This window comes from Trachypithecus francoisi, unplaced genomic scaffold (genome assembly GCF_009764315.1).
Source record: "Trachypithecus francoisi isolate TF-2019V2 unplaced genomic scaffold, Tfra_2.0 Lachesis_group5, whole genome shotgun sequence".
Lineage (NCBI taxonomy): Eukaryota > Metazoa > Chordata > Mammalia > Primates > Cercopithecidae > Trachypithecus > Trachypithecus francoisi.
In genome coordinates this window covers 43,826,934-43,843,390 of record NW_022681470.1, presented here as the reverse complement: position 1 = coordinate 43,843,390, position 16,457 = coordinate 43,826,934, and the positions used below count along the sequence as shown (strand labels likewise).

At 35.4% G+C, this 16,457-nt stretch overlaps 1 protein-coding gene across 5 annotated transcripts in view; it reads right to left on the bottom strand.

Moving 5' to 3' along the window:
* The window catches only part of PLA2G4A (phospholipase A2 group IVA), a 148,636-nt gene that overhangs the window by 19,264 nt on the left and 112,915 nt on the right, over positions 1–16,457 (bottom strand). For all 5 annotated transcript variants that reach the window (XM_033196868.1, XM_033196870.1, XM_033196867.1 and 2 more), the window contains 2 exons: positions 11,694–11,936; positions 3,695–3,879 (listed from right to left, as the gene is read on the bottom strand). In XM_033196868.1, the coding sequence (XP_033052759.1) occupies positions 3,695–3,879; positions 11,694–11,936 (428 nt within the window). The remainder of the gene's footprint in view (positions 1–3,694; positions 3,880–11,693; positions 11,937–16,457) is intronic.

The following is a 16,457-nucleotide window of genomic DNA, read 5'->3' as shown; positions in this document are numbered from 1 at the left end:
CCCAATTACCCTAATTGATCATTCCCCAAATGATTGTATCAAATTTGGCATGTATCCCATAAATATGTACACATATTCTGCATCCATAAATAATTAAAAATAAAAAAAATTTAAACTAATATGAAAAAGAGAAAAGATAGTGAAAACAATTTAAAAATTATAAGAAAGAATAAAAACAGTGGAAGAAGTTCCTACATAAATATTTGAAACAATAAAATCATCAGCAACAAAAGTCCCAATACAAATGACATATTAGGTTATATTTGCAAAAATAAGACAAACTTTAATATTCTTAAGACATAAAAAAAGTGTTTATTAATAGGAACATCACAAATAATCCAATTAAAAGTAGTTTAGAAACATCAATATATAATAAGCATGACAAACCATTCAGTCTCACAAAGGAAGAAAACTGAAGCATAAATGTGAGGTTTTTTTCCCATCATATTGTATAAATTTTTTTTTACTTTGTCTTTAATATTTTTTCCTGCCAGCAAAGGCATGTAAAATAGACTCACATATGTAATTAGATATAATGTAAATTGGTGAAGCTTCTCTAGAAATCAATCTGAAAATATTTACTAAAAGTCATAAAATGATACACATCTAGAAACCAACTTAATAAATAATTAAAACGTGATTAAAGATTCATGTGCAAGGATAATGATTATAGGAAAAGGTGGCAAGATAACAATAATCTAAAAGTTGAAAATAGAGCATTGTTAAATAAATTCTCACATATCTGTATACAGAGATAGTATATATTTTTATTTTATTTTATAAACATATCTATCTCTTTTATATTTATCTTATGTGTTTTTATAATTATGTTTTTAAAAATATTTAATGACATAAGAAATGCTCATAATACAGTTGTAAGTAGAAAGAAACAGAATGCAAAACTATATGACCCTGGTAGTCAGACACACACACACCCCCCCCACAAAAAGAGACTAGAAGAAAATACCAAAATATTAACAGCTGTTGTCTGGAAGTACTGCATTTATAAACCAAATGTTCATACATTTTACAAGTATATATTCTTAATCACAAATAATGAGTCAACATTTAAACACTACTGCAAAGTATAATGATTCTTTTTAAAGATACAAAGTGATATTCCAAAACCTCCTTCAACTCATTAAGGTGGTGGAGCTCTGATTCATACATAAAATGATGGCTTTGACATTTTATACCCCCATTGGTGAAATGAATAATACAGTGTCTTCCACCACTAGAACCAGCTTCTAAGCTATCATCTTAAAGTCATCCATTGAAACCCACCTCCCCATTGTTTCTTGTAGGTCATCAAATTCATAGTCACCCACTCTGGTGCAGTAATACTTCATTATCCTGTGCTTGGATTACAATACATTTCTCTTAATGTTAATTCCTTGCCTTCCATTCTCCAACTCATCCTACTTTCCATTTTCAGATTAATCATCCTAAAATTCCAATGTCATGAAGTCATTTGTCTGCTGAAATCCTCCCCTGATTCTCCATTTTCTATTGTCCTATCTTAAACTCTCTCCTTAAGCCTTTTTAAGGGAGCTGAATATCTGTCGCTTCTAATGAGATCACTCCAGCCCCTTAGATGTGCTCATTGCCATCTCTGTGCTGTTTTCACCCTATTTCATTTATTACCCTGTTTATTAATTCCAGTATGCACCAATCTATTCTTATATTTATCCCCTATAATACACATACTTATGTAAAGTTGTATGAATGACTACTTAATAGTAAGCTTCTCAATTCCCCTCCAAGTGGCTCTTGTGAATAAAAGTCTTTGCTCCCCAAAAAAACAAAACGTTATGGGAGATCAGGAACCATATTTTCCCACTAACTGCTGCACACAGCACACCACACAGAAAATAGTTCACGAACAGTGTGCACAAAGGAGGCAGCTGGTAAAGGGTAAGAAATTCTCATTCTGTAGCTTTGGAGCTACATTTCTCAACTAGCACTTCCCCAGCCAGGTTGTGGACTTGTGCTCATTCCACAAATTATTTGATTTGTTGATAAGATTTTATCTCATTGATACTTGCTTCTTTGTCTGAATACCTTTACTACCTCAAAAATGAAATATGAAAGCACTTTGAACACATAAGGTTTTCTATATATTTAAGAGTTATTATTATAACCATTATTGCTCTTGAGAGCAGTTTAATCATCATATGATAGAGAAAAAAACAGATATGCTGTCAGAGGACCTGGGCTATTACTGATTCCACCTGGTTGGGAGGTCATGAACTGTTTCATTTAATTGCTATGAATTGCCACTTCTTAATCTATAAAATCAAAATAATAACTCCATCTTTCATACATCATTTTATTTATTCACCTACAAAAAAATCCTATATACTCATGTTTTGGCCAGCACCTCAATGACAGTTAGGACCAAATGATTAAAACAAAATAAACACAGACAGAGAACAGAGTTCTAGTCACAAAGAGTTCACAGAGAGTGAAAGCAATATATATGTAAGCAAAAACATACAATATACTATGATAATTGCTGTATTTGAAGAATTAACTGAGTCCTATGCACTTTAGCCATATGGGTAGATGTCAAGAAAGACAACACTTGAGCTGTGTCTAAAGAATGTTTGGAGTATTCCAGGCAGGGGGAACAAAGCGTATTTATTTGAGGGTGAGGCCAAAGTGCGGCCCAGCAATCTTTCCATATTGCCACATTCAGAAGCTTTTCTCATTTCTTCATAGAGGCGGACTTTTATTCACCCCACATGCCTGACTCCACTACCTCCATATTTTTATCCTCACAAGTTAACCTTGACTCCTAATACCTACAAAACTTCGAAGTCATCACATGAGTACTTCCTTAGCTTCCTTTTTCCAGACCTAATGATAAATCTTTTATCTGCTGCCATTTTCCCCTAGCGTGGACACTTCAAAACTGTTCCCCACTTGTGTCCTTGATTCCTTTCCCACTTCCCACCCTTACATCCTTCCCAGAGATGTGACTTCATCCTATATCTCATCTCTCCTCTCTTCAGTAATACCTTCATTAACGACTTCTAGCCATCAGTATGTAAACATGCTTGTCTCTTCTATTAACAACCCACCCCCGACCACCCACACACACAGTTTTCCTCTTCCCCACATCCTCTTACAGATACAGTCCATCTCCTTCCCTGAACAATCTACAGAATTGTCTCTTTTTTTTTTTAACTCCCACTCATCCCTCAAACCACTCCGGTCTGATTTCTGCCTTCACAGCCCTATTGAAACTGGCCTTGTCCAGTTCACCAAAAAACCTCCTTGTTACATATCTTCAATTTTCATAATACTACACACTTCCTTTGTTCTCCTTTCCCTTTGATAGCATTCTTTAAAGTACTATTTATGTCCACTTCTCTTCTCAGGGTATACCCTCTCCATGCATTGTTTTAATGATCATTTACTTGCTAACTCCCAAATCTCAGCCTCATTTCCTTTCTAAAGTTCAGACCCACTGTATTATTCTTGTCCTGCTCAGGGCTCTGACCTTTATTGAGCTCATGAGAATCATTTAAAAGTTTCTTTAAGCAGGAGACTGATTGAATCATGCTTGCATTTTAGAATTATTACTCATAAAGATGTAGAAAATACATTAAAGGAATAAGAAACTGCAGTCAAAGAGACTAAGAAATCTATAAGGCAAGCAAGAGAATGTGGTAGAGAATGGAATTCTTACCTTGAACGGAGGACTAGAGTCACTTGGCCTTGCAGAAAAGTCAAAGGAGATGATGAGATCAACCCCTCTCTGAGGTCTCAGTATCAAGGGATACGGCAGGTTAAATGTGAGCCCACTGTCCACTACATGAATCTTTTTACTTTTGACATCCAGAGGTTCATATATTCGCTCAAATTCATCAGGATCTTAAAAACATAAAAGAAAAACAAGAATGAATTAAATGATCATTCATCAGTATTTATCATCTAAAAATGTTGGTTTCAAATTTGAAAGAATTTCATATGATTAGGCCCTCAGGCTTTGGAGACAAATAGAGCTGGGCATGCTAAATACAACTTTAGCAATTGTAATTATTACCCTTAAGTCTTAGTTTCTTCATTTGTAACATCAGGATTATCAAATAAGGTTGCTGCAAGGATTTATGGGGACAATGCATGGAAAGCACTTAGTTCAGGTCCTGGTATTAACTCTAAGCTATGATCACTTTAATAGTATTATCTTACATTACGTAGGTCTTTACAGGTCTCTCAACATTTCCTCATGCATAGTCTTGTTTAATTCTTATAACAGACAGGTGAGGCAGAGGACATCTGTAAATGGAGGGTGAAGCCAATGAAGAGTCACCTCGAAGGTGACATAGCTGGGAGGTGGCAGACTCTGTATCGTTCCCAGGCTGCCTCTCTTGGGGGTGAGTGTGCATTCCACCACAAGGTGGGAGTCCAAGGAAATCATCCAGCCAACACACCCAGCAAATATATGTTGTCTACTACCATTCAGATATGATTCCAGATGCTGAACAAGATAGATACATGCTCTGCTCTGATAGAGCTTATATTGCGAGTACACCGCCAATAAGTAAATAAATGTATTAAGAGGGCAGTTCATAAAGTGATAAATGCAATGAAGAAAATGAGCAAGGACACTATAATAAGGAGTAACTTCAGGTAGGTGGTCAATGGAGATGCCTCTGAGAAGAAAACCTTACACTGAAATAAGAATAATGATATGGAACAGACCATCTAAAGATTGGGAGGGTGGGATCCAGAAGTTACCAGGGAGAGGGAGGAGCTAAAGCAAGGGTCTCAAGGCAGAATCAGGCTGGGTATGTTTGAGGACAGCAAGGAGCCTGCAGTCTGAGGACAGTATGGGAGGAGAACAGATGAGATGGCAAGGGTTCTGAAGAAAAAGAGGACCTACAGATCATTAATTTTGTGAAAAAATAATACTGATAACACACTACACTTCACATTTATGTGTGGTGCTCCTAATTCACTTGCCAGGAAAATAAAACATGACCAGAATTGAACTGGTTTGAATTGATCTGGATAAAATGCCATACAGCTGTTGTGCTCTGTTCCCTTGTCCACACTCTTGTTTCCTCCTGCTGTTAGGAAGAAGGCTGGCAAAGCCCAAGAGGGAGGCCTATGGTAGTAGAATAAAGTGAAGATGGTCACACCAGATATGAATAAGGATCTCTGACTTAATACCTAGGTACATACATACATGCTTAGCACACAGTAGGAACCTAGTGTATGTTAGTTTCCCTCCATATGTTTCTAATAAGAATAATACTATAATTCTCCTATAGTCAGTTTTACTTATTACATTTTAAGAGCATAAAAAAGGAAAGCAAATATTTAAATTCTTCCTGGCCAATTAAATCCATAATCCTCATGATAAATAAAGGTTGAAGTAAAAACACCAATGAGACAGTCACAATATTTTATTCAATGTAAAGTGAAAAAATAAGACTTTGGTATAGTTACTAATACTTTAAAGAAACATTAATATCCTTCTAACATTCTATAGTTAATAAAGTCATCTGTTTCCTCACATCTATTAAAAATTCCCATTTCTAAAATACTGAAAAACAGATAAATGTTACAAACACTTACTAGTGATGCTTATAAATAAAGAAGAATAAATTTTATGTCTGAGGCAATTCATACTGCCCAGAATAGGCAAGCAAAGAGGAAAGATGTGAATAACTGTCTTGAATAAAACCAAATATGCTAAAAATAAAGCTATTTTTAAAGACAAGGATAAGGTAATATGGCTAAATAATAAAGGCTGGCTGTGTCCAAGGCTAACTTATAGGGCAATAAGGAGAGAGAAGAGAAATAGTTCTTTAAATAATTATCTGTAGATCAATTCTGTTTTCTTAATAAGTATTTATAAACAGTAGTGAGAATGCACTTTGCCACCAGCCAAGATACTAGACTATCTATCACAGAACCTGGAATATAAAGACATAAGAAATATATAAAGAGACTGTCGAGCCCAATTTTAATATTTATTCCTCTGAAGTTTTTAGTTTAACAATTATATATGTGAACATCTTAACGGTAAAATTAGTGAGCCTTTGGCTTAAATTCATTTTTAAATATTTTACTAAAAAGTTATAATTCATTAGTTGGTTACTGATATTTCTCTTAATGGTGACTCCATTTATTTTGAGTCAATTATGTATCAGAAATTTCATACATAAGATTTATTATTCTTACATGACTCCTACAAAAGAGACAGCCATTTTAAAGATAAGGAAACTGAGGCTCACAGAGGTAAAATAAATTGTCTATTTTCAAACAGATTTCAAACAGATTCAAAAGATTCCAAGCCAGGTTCAAAAGGTCTAAGCCCTAAGCACGGTGTTGCACTATTACTTTAGAAAGTGGCATGACTAACTAAGAGTATTCTACCAAAAACTAATAGTATCCTTTTATCCTTTCTTAAATCCAAGAGTGAGGGCATTTGAAAGAAAAATCATGTGGACCAATTCCCAGCTTTAGTTTGTAGCTAAACACCATTGTTCCCACTTTCAAGATAAATTATTTTATTTTTACAACAATTTTTATTTTGTAGACAAATAATTGTGTATATTTACGGGGTACAATGTGATGTTTCGTTACGTGCATACATTGTAGATCAAATCAAGCTAACTAACAACATATTAATACGTCAAATATTTATCTCTTCTTTGTGGTCCATCTAAATCCTGTCTTTTAACTATTTTGAAATATACATTATTACTAACTGCAGGCACCATGCTGTGCAATAGACACCCAGAACTTATTCCTCCTCTCTCACTGACACTTTGTACCCTTTGAGCAAGGTTGCCTCTTTCTCCATCTACTGCCTCCTCCCCAAATCCCCCCCAGCTTCTGGTAATCCTCATCTTATTTTCTACTTCTGAGTTCAACTCTTTTAGATTACACATAACAGTGAGATCATGTAGTGTCTGTCTCATTTCACTTAGTATAATATCCACTAAGTTCATCCATGTCACAAAAAAAAAAAAAAAAAAACAAGCCAAACCAGAAAGTAGTATTTCCTAACTGTGTTGCGAAAAGCATAGTTATGCAAGATATAAACTGATGTCTCATATACAAAATAAGAGTGCCATGATTAAATAAGGTCATGTGTTGAGAAAGACAAAATTCAACAACTTAAAGTACTAGCCAATTACATTGCGCATTCCCTATTCTCCTTCCTATGGCTCCCACTGACAGCACTTTATATGAAAATGCTTACCAATCCTCCAAATACTCTATAACATGGGTACCATTGTTATTTTTATTTTGTAAGTAAATTGAGGCTTATGCTAAGTGACTGCCTAAGATGGCCTGCTAGTAAAGGATCCAACTGAGATTCAAATGCAAGCCAGTCTCCTTTTAAAGTACTATCCTCAAGCAGCTTTAAGTAGGACTTAAACTCATTAGGGTATCTCATTGTATCTGAAGAGGGAAATCGAGTTGTAAATTTTCCCAAATTTATTTGAACTGGAACCCAATTTATTGTATAACATCTACTAAAATGTCATAGAGCATTGGATAAATGCCACTACGGAAGAATATCCTCCCATAATTTAAAACATACAAGGTTTCTAAACTTGTGAATTAATGGGGTTATCCGATGGTTGTGGAAACATAACTCTGTTTTAGAATTATGTAACATTTCCTTAAAGCAGGTCAGCTTTGGATATTTGTAGTGGCCATTTTATAAATACATCACACAGATTCAGTGTACAAATATTTGGATGTCTGTGTTTTGAACTCTAGCCTAAATTAACTCATGTCTTTCTTATTTCCAGATGGTGTATGTCACAGTAAGTAGGATAAACACAAAAGTAAACAGGAAAGGAGTCATATAACTAATAACAAGTTCTCCAAAATTTGTTTCTACAGGTACACAACTATTTTGCAGTAAACACATGAGGGAAATTTTATCATACTATAATTTCTTCTGTTTTCAAAATACAGTCGGCAAGGTGAAGTAGTAGGCAGAAAAATAGTGCACTTTTACTGATTTTAGGTTGAGAAATTGCTTTAATTCCAAAACATCCAAATTTTAATTTATATAAACAAAATCATCATAGGGTAAACAAATGTAACATTTTTCCAACGTAATATCTAGATTAGATAGAAATCTTTTTTTTTTTTTGCATGGGGGTTGCAAAATTTAAAAAGAAATGTGCTTAATTAATGTTTTAAATAAATTATGGATAAAAATTCAGTTGGCATTCTTTAAAACAGGAATTTTAAGGAAGACCTTATGAACCAAAATGATCACAATTTGTGATAAATGTTTTAACTTTTCATTCCAAACATATGATTATTCTAAAAATTGGAAACAACCAGAGGGAGGTAAACCAGATCTATCTTTGTAAGGACTTTTTCTGAAAAAGCACTACTCAATTCAGTAAATTCAGTCTGAAATGAAATTATTTTTAGCAATATTGGCCTGTAAATCATAAAGTTGAATGAATCTGCGAACTGACTGAACTGACAAATTTTTTTACTGAAATTAATGCCCCATATACATTTTTTCAATTGAATACATAAAAATGAATAAAATGTAATTTAAATGAAATACACACTATGAAAAAAATTTAAAGTTCTTTCCAAACATCATTAATTTAAAATCATTTTAGCTTCAAACATTTTCAGGTATCTCAAAAAAACTGGTTTATATAATGCCATATTTGGGAATGATTGATAGTTTATATTTCCTTATGTTGTTTCATGAAAACTGTCTATAACTCTTCTTTCAAAGGGCATGAAATGAACAAAGGAGTAGACATGGTGGTGTACAACTATTATTCTCCAAATGCAAACACCGACAATAAACTCATATTCTTGTTTGCTTGTTTGATTTTTGTTTTTGAGATGGAGTCTGGCTCTGTCGCCCAGGCTGGAGTGCAGAACCAAGCACATTGCAAGTACTCAGTAAGCCTAAGTGAATGAAAGAGTGAACAAAAGACAGAAGGGAGATGAAAATGCAAAATAATTTAAAAGGAAGAGGCATACGTCCTAAAGTTGCCAAATTTAGCTAACAAAATACAGGATGCCTGGTTTAATTTGAATTTCAGATCATCAACAAATAATTATTTAGTGTATGTCCTAAATGCTGCAAGAATTATATATAAATTATTCACATACATATTTAACATTAAAATCTAACTGGGTATTCTGTATTTTATCTGGTAACCCCAACACCACCAAATCTACATAAAATATTGCAAAACTACCAGGAAGTTGTTAAAATGTGGAGTGTAGACCACATGCTGTGAAAACTACATAAGGAGCTGGTGCAATCCAAATAGTAACGTAAAACAAATAGAATAAAGTATACACAAAGAAAACTTCCATTTTTACATAAGCAAGCGGATGACTAAGAAAACCAAGGGCTAAGGGGAATGGTGTGTGTTCAAGGGAAAGGCTTGGAAGCAATGTTAAAAAACCTGTGTCCCAATCTCAGCTCTGTTGAGAAATTTTAGGCAAAAATGACAGAATTATCTTCTTTGATCTTCCCTTTCTATAGAGTAAAATAACTGAAGATTCTCTATATATCAACATGCTCTATGAATTTGTAGTTTTTTTAAGCTCATCATCATTCATCCATAAAGCACGTTTCTAGAAGAGACACATTTAGTTGGTATTGTGATGACAATAAACATAGTTATGTGACTAAACAAGAAAAATAATGTCAGTGAATGTATGGTTAAGTGTATTTTTATTTGGGGTGAATTTAAAAATAGATACTGACTTTATAACAATTAGAATTTCATTATAGTTAATATAATAGTTAATATATTATATAACATAGTGAATCCTGTTGGGATTACTGGCATATAATCAGACATACCTCATATCCTAGAGTTTGATGCCATAAACATAACACAAAATATAATGAGTTTGCATTAATCTTGTTTAAACAACAGAGGTCATTTTTGCTTCTGCAATTCCTTTTAAGGGGTCAAGCAACAAATAGAAACAATACAAAAACAACAACAAAATCCAAAGCTATATCCTAAATTTCACAAGTATGTTCTAGGTATGATGCTTAAACAAAAGGCAGCAGAAAATGTTTTTGGAAATATCCCATTTAAGTTTTTACTGCATCTAATCAAAATGTCCTTGGCCATAAATGATTGAGAAATGACATTTGGACATTAAGGAAAAGATGATGGTGTGGTGAAATATAAAAATTTAAGATGACAGAATTATCACCAAAAAATTATTGTGTATTGATTGGTCACCAAAGCAAATTTAACTTTAAATCTATAACAGGCATGGAACTGAAGACCAAAGGGAATTATTCTTGAGGATCTGGCTAAGTGACAAACCTGAAAGTGACAAGGTTCTTGCTGGGCAGCTTTAAGAAAGTTACCTAACCTTTCTGAGAACTGGAGAGACAGTTCCAATAGCCTAGTGAACACTACAGGCTGGCTTACTCAAACCCTGTGTTGCACTAGGGAGTCAGGCTAAGGAATGTGTTTGCCAGATTCCCTTGCAGCTCCAGTTCTACTGAGACCTGGCCTCTACCAAAGATGAACACTCACATAAAATCTGAAAAAGAAAATTAGAGAGAAGCTACATTTCCGTTATTTCTCCTGCCAAGCACAGTTGCCAAGACATTTGTGGGGATGATTCTGAAGTGGTTTTTGAATCATTCCCGAAAGCTCAGCCTAAAGCTTGCTCCCAGAAGGTTTGGAACAATTTTATAAGCACCCAATTCCCTTCTTTAAATCCCTTTCAGAAAATAAGAAATAGTTTCCAAATTTCCGCAACTGAACTGTGACCAGTACAGAGAAGATCTAAAGTCTCCCTCAATATATTTTTTTTTATTTTCTATTTTTTGAGACAGAGCTTTACTTTGTTGCCTAGGCTGGAGTGCAGTGGCACAATCTTGGCTCACTGCAATGTCTGCCTCCCAGGTTCAAGCAATTCTCGTGTTTCAGCCTCCTGAGTAGCTGGGATTACAGGGGTGCACCACCATGCACAGCTGCCTTTTATTTTATTTTGTTTTTGTATTTTTTTAGTAGAGACGGGGTTTCACCATGTTGCCCAGGCTGGTCTCGAACTCCTGAGCTCGAGTAATCTGCCTGTTTTGGCCTCCCAAAGTGCTAGGATTACAGGAGTGAGCCACTGCTCCCCAGCCATCCTCCTCAATATTTTAATGAAAATTTTCTATACTGACATGCCTAGGCCATTTCCTATCCAATATAAATTTTTCTTAAAAAAAAAAAATCCAGGCCAGGTACAGTGACTCACACCTGTAGTCCCAACACTTTGGGAGGCCAAAGTAGGAGGATCACTTGAGCCCAGGAGTTTGAGACCAGCTTGGGCAACAAGGCAAAAACCTGTCTCTACAAAAACTACAAAAGTTAGCTGGGTATGGTGGTGTGCACCTGTAGTCCCAGCTACTCAGGAAGCTGAGGCAGGAGGATTGCTTCAGGCCGGAATTTAAGGATGCAGTGAGCCATGGTTGTGCCACTGTACTACAGCCTGGGCGACTGGGTGAGACCCTGTCTCAAAAATACAAACAAACAAACAACAAAAAATAACCCAAGTCATTTGAAGCCCTTCACACATTAAATGCAGGTCGTAATAACTGAGAATACATGAGTAAATGTTGACAATAATTAAAATGCTTCTCTCCAGAGAAGGAATAAAGATCTCCTGCCTTAGCTCCTACTGATTATATTTTGTGCACTTACCTGCTACAGCTGCATCCAGTTCATCATCATCAAAGGAGTCCTGTGTGGCAAAGTCACTCAAAGGAGACAGTGGATAAGATGTATTGAGATTCAAGCCCAGCATGAAGTTGTGTACCTTCCCAGCACGGCCTTCTCTGGTATTGAATAAAGCTGAATCACTCACCAAGGCCATTATCATACGATGAATCCAACTTGCTTGATTATCACTTTGATAGTCCCTTCCAGCATCTTCATTTTCAGTGCCTAGAGAAAAAGAAAAGGTCACTATACAGACTCCAAAATGCATGTTTAAAAAGGGATCTTTGGGCCAGGTAAGGTGGCTCACGCCTGTAATCCCAGCACTTTCAGAGTCCAAGGCAGGCGGATCATGAGGTCAAGAGATAGAGACCATCCTGGCCAACAAGGTGAAATCCCATCTGTACTAAAAATACAAAAAAAAAAAAAAAAAAAAAAAAAAATTAGCTGGGCATGGTGGCATGCACCTGTAGTCCCAGCTACTCAGGAGGCTGAGGCAGGAGAACTGCTTGAACCCGGAGGAGTTCAAGTGAGCCAATCACTTGAGGAGGAGGTTGCAGTGAGCCGATATCGCAGCACTGCACTCCAGCCTGGCAACAGAGCAAGACTCAGTGTGACCAAAAAAATAAAAAATAAAAAAAAGGGATCTTCTTTGGATAATTAAATGTTAAAATTAACAATGAAGCTCTATGTTTGGTTTAACATGTTTATTTGCCTAGATTAATATTGCAGTTAATCATTTTTGTTCTTAAGTTGTTCTTAGTCCACCTTTTACCTATAGTGCGTGTAAAGGGTGTATTCTTGCCAGTGCCACTTTGTCTATGCTCAGATTTCTGGGTAAATTTCTTCCATTTTCCCACTTTCCTTCTTTCCTGAATTGTTTTCTTCCACGCACTTGCATGCACACATATAATTTACACACAGAAAATCCACAGTGGTTAATTCTATCCTCTACATTTCTTAAGTTACCTTAAGAAATTTTATCCTGTTTAACAAACATTCAGGATTTCTGTAAAATGAGGAGTGAGAGCTAAAGGATTCAACATATATTTGCTACTAAATAAACACCCTTATGACCTATTGATTTTATGACCTGTCATTTCATCCTTGCTTATAGTTTGGGGATTTAAAAGCCTTTAATTTAAACAAATGCCTAAACATTTTAAAATTCAGCAATCACCCCAAAGAAGCAGTTTTAAATGGCTTTTTCCTTAAAACCTATGCATACATCATTTCTCCTGGGAAACTATATTGTATGGTCATTTATAGCACTGGCTCCAGAATCAGACTCCTTGGGTACCAACCCTGTCTCCACTATTTGCTAATTACTTTCCCCTTCTCTTCCTTCATTTCCTCATTGATAAACCTCCTAAAGTTGTGAGAATTAACTGTGTTTGTGCATCTATGTAATGTTCTTAGAAAAGTGCCCGGCTCATATTAAATTCTTAATAAATACTAGCTAGTAGCAGAAACAGTTGTAGCAGCAGCAGCAAAAGCATCATCATCATCAGTCTTATTTATTCATAATCAAAATCAAAGAACAATTTATGGTAGTGTATAACTTCACCTGCCTAAATCCCATTTTTTCTGATTTCTGGGAACCCTGTATGTAAATATTCACACATTTATAAAACTGTGTATGTATATGTATGTGACTCTGTGTGTGTGTGTGTGTGTGTGTGTTGAGATAAAGAGAAAAAAAGACATTCTATAGTCAGCTTCATAATTTTCAATAAATGTAAACTAAACATACACAAAACCATCATAAATATATATTTTTTATTATACTTTAAGTTCTAGGGTACATGTGCACAACATGCAGGTTTGATACATAGGTATACATGCGTTATGTTGGTTTGCTGCACCCATCAACTCGTCATTTCCTTTAGGCATTTCTCCTAATGCTATCCCTCCACCAGCCCCTCACCCTGCCGATAGGCCCCGGTGTGTGCTGTTCCCCACCCTGTGTCCAAGTGTTCTATTGTTCAATTCCCACCTATGAGTGAGAACATACGGTGTTTGGTTTTCTGTCTTTGTGATAGTTTGCTGAGAATGATTGTTTCCAGCTTCATGCACGTCCCTGCAAAGGACTTTTTATGGTTGCATAGTATTCCATGGTATATATGTGCCACATTTTCTTAATCCAGTCTATCACTGATGGACATTTGGGTTGGTTCCAACTCTTTGCTATTGTGAATAGTGCCACAATAAACATATGTGTGCATGTGTCTTTATGATTTATAATCCTTATCTTCACAGTTATTTGTTTCACTGAGCTGAGTAAATGAAGAGATCTTTCATTCAGTAACCAATCCAGATGACTATATAGTCACCAAAAACAAATACACTATTTTCTACTCTTACACTTTTCTAACGCCAAACAGGGCAAAAAATGTCTTTTACTAGAACAATTCAGGCTTTAAAGTGAATGATTTCTATCTCCAGTTACACAGGATATAAATGAGATACGCAATTATTTCCAAAGATTTTGGGGTTATGGCTTCTTACTTTTCTTCTTATTATCCAATAAGCCCCCACCATACCAGGATAACTTTGATAACGGCATCACTTGTGGGACAAAACCAACAGTCAACATATAAATGATACTTATTGCTTACTGGTCATAACAGTAATAGTACATTTCTATTTGCATCACCCTTTACAACTTAAAGCCCTTTTGTCTGCATTTGCTAATTTAATGATTGCAACAGTTCTGTGAGAGAAGGTAATGGTTCCAGGATAGGTTTGAAGAAACTAAAGACGAAAATATCTAAAACTTTGCTCAAAATCATTTGACTACATATGAAAGAGTCTCAAGACAATAAAAGGATAAGCCACAGATTGAAATAAATTATTTGCAACGGACATATTTGATTAAAAACATGTAATACAAAACATACAAAGAACACTTAAAACTCAATAATAAGAAAACAACCCCAATCCAAAAATGGGCCAAAGGCCTGAAATGATACCTCATCAAAAAAGATATACAGATGGCAAATATGTATATGAGAAGATGCTTCAAGTTAAATGTCATTTGAGAAATGCAAATTAAAACAATAAAAAGATATTACTACATACCTGTTAGAATGACCAATATCCAAAGCATAGATAATACCAAATGTTTAAAAGATGTGGAGCAACCAAAACTCTCATTCATGGCTGGTAGGGAATGCAAAATGGTACAGCCACTTTGGAAGACCGTTTGACAGTTTCTTACAAAACTAAATATACTATTACCATATGATCCGCAATTGTGCTCCATCGTATTCACCCAAATAAATTGAAAAATCTATGTCTACACCAAAATGTGAACATAGATTTTTCTAGCAGTTTTATTCATAATGTCCAAAACTTGAAAGTAAAGTTCAAGTTTTCTAAGTTCACCTTCTTCAGTAGGTGAATGAATAACTAAATGGTGGCACAACCAGACAGTGGAATATTATTCAGTGCTTAAAAAAAAAAATAAGTTATGAAGCCAAGAAAAAACATAGAGGGACTTTAAATGTACACTACTAAGTGAAAGATCTGAAAAGTCTACATCATTGTTTGATTCTGACTATAAGACATTCTGGAAAAGGCAAAGCAATAGAGAGAGAGTAAAATGATTAGTGCTTGTTAGGGGTAGGGGGAGCGGGGGACAGGCAGGAGACAGGATTTTTAGAGCAGTGAAACTAGTGTGTGTGACATGTATAATGATGAATATACGTCATTACATATTTGTCAAAACCCACAGAATATATACCAACAGTTGAGTCCTAATGTAAACTATGGATTTTGACTGATAATAATGTCAACCTAAGTTCATCAGTTTTCACAAATGTACCACTCTGGTGTGGAATGTTTATAGTGGGGGAGGCGGTGGAGGGATGGTAGGTGGACAGGGGACATATGACATATGGTAATTCTGTACTTTGTACTCAGTTTTGCTTTGAGCCTAAAACTGCTCTAAAAACTCTATGTAAAAGAGAAAAAATAAATACTAAGAGCCGAAAAGAAAACCTTAACCACATAACTAAATATCATGCTGAAAGCAAGGCTGGTCCTAAAACCAAAGCAGCCATATTCAACAGTCCTTGAACTTCTCAGCCTCAAGACTCAGCTAGTACTGTAGGGGTTATCAAATGTACTGACCATCTATAGAAATACTTAATAATGGAGAAACTGTTATTCTATCTCCTCGGTAGGCCCTAAATCAATACACAAATAATTCTAGAGATACTAGGCATACGATATCTATCCCCTTTACAATGGCTAGCTTCCTTCATTAAAAGGAAATTCAAAACAAAAAGAACTTCAACAACTAAAATATATATAAATTTTAAATTTTAAAAATGAAGGAGCCAGGATGAAGACTTGCTTCCTTCCAGGGCAGAGTTCTTTTGGGGTTCCTGAGTAATGATCAGGGCTGCTGGCCATTATTTGATTAGGCAGATCATGGGCTGCATAACGCAGCAGGACAGGGCGGCAAATCAGGGCTGAACCCAGCTTGCACTCATCTAGCCAAGCCTTGTGCCCAGGTGAAAGCGTTGGCTGCCCAGGGAAGGAATCATCTTTTTTAATGTTTGCAAGACACCACACACTAGCCAAGCCATGGCCCTGTGCAGCTACATTCTCCAGAGAAGGCAGCTTTTCTCTAATTCACACAAACACAGCTTCTGAGGAAGTAATAGCCCAGCTATGAAAAAAGAATTTTAATTTTAGTAATAATTAAGCAAGGATAAAACAGGCTCTTCCATGCCTAGTGGA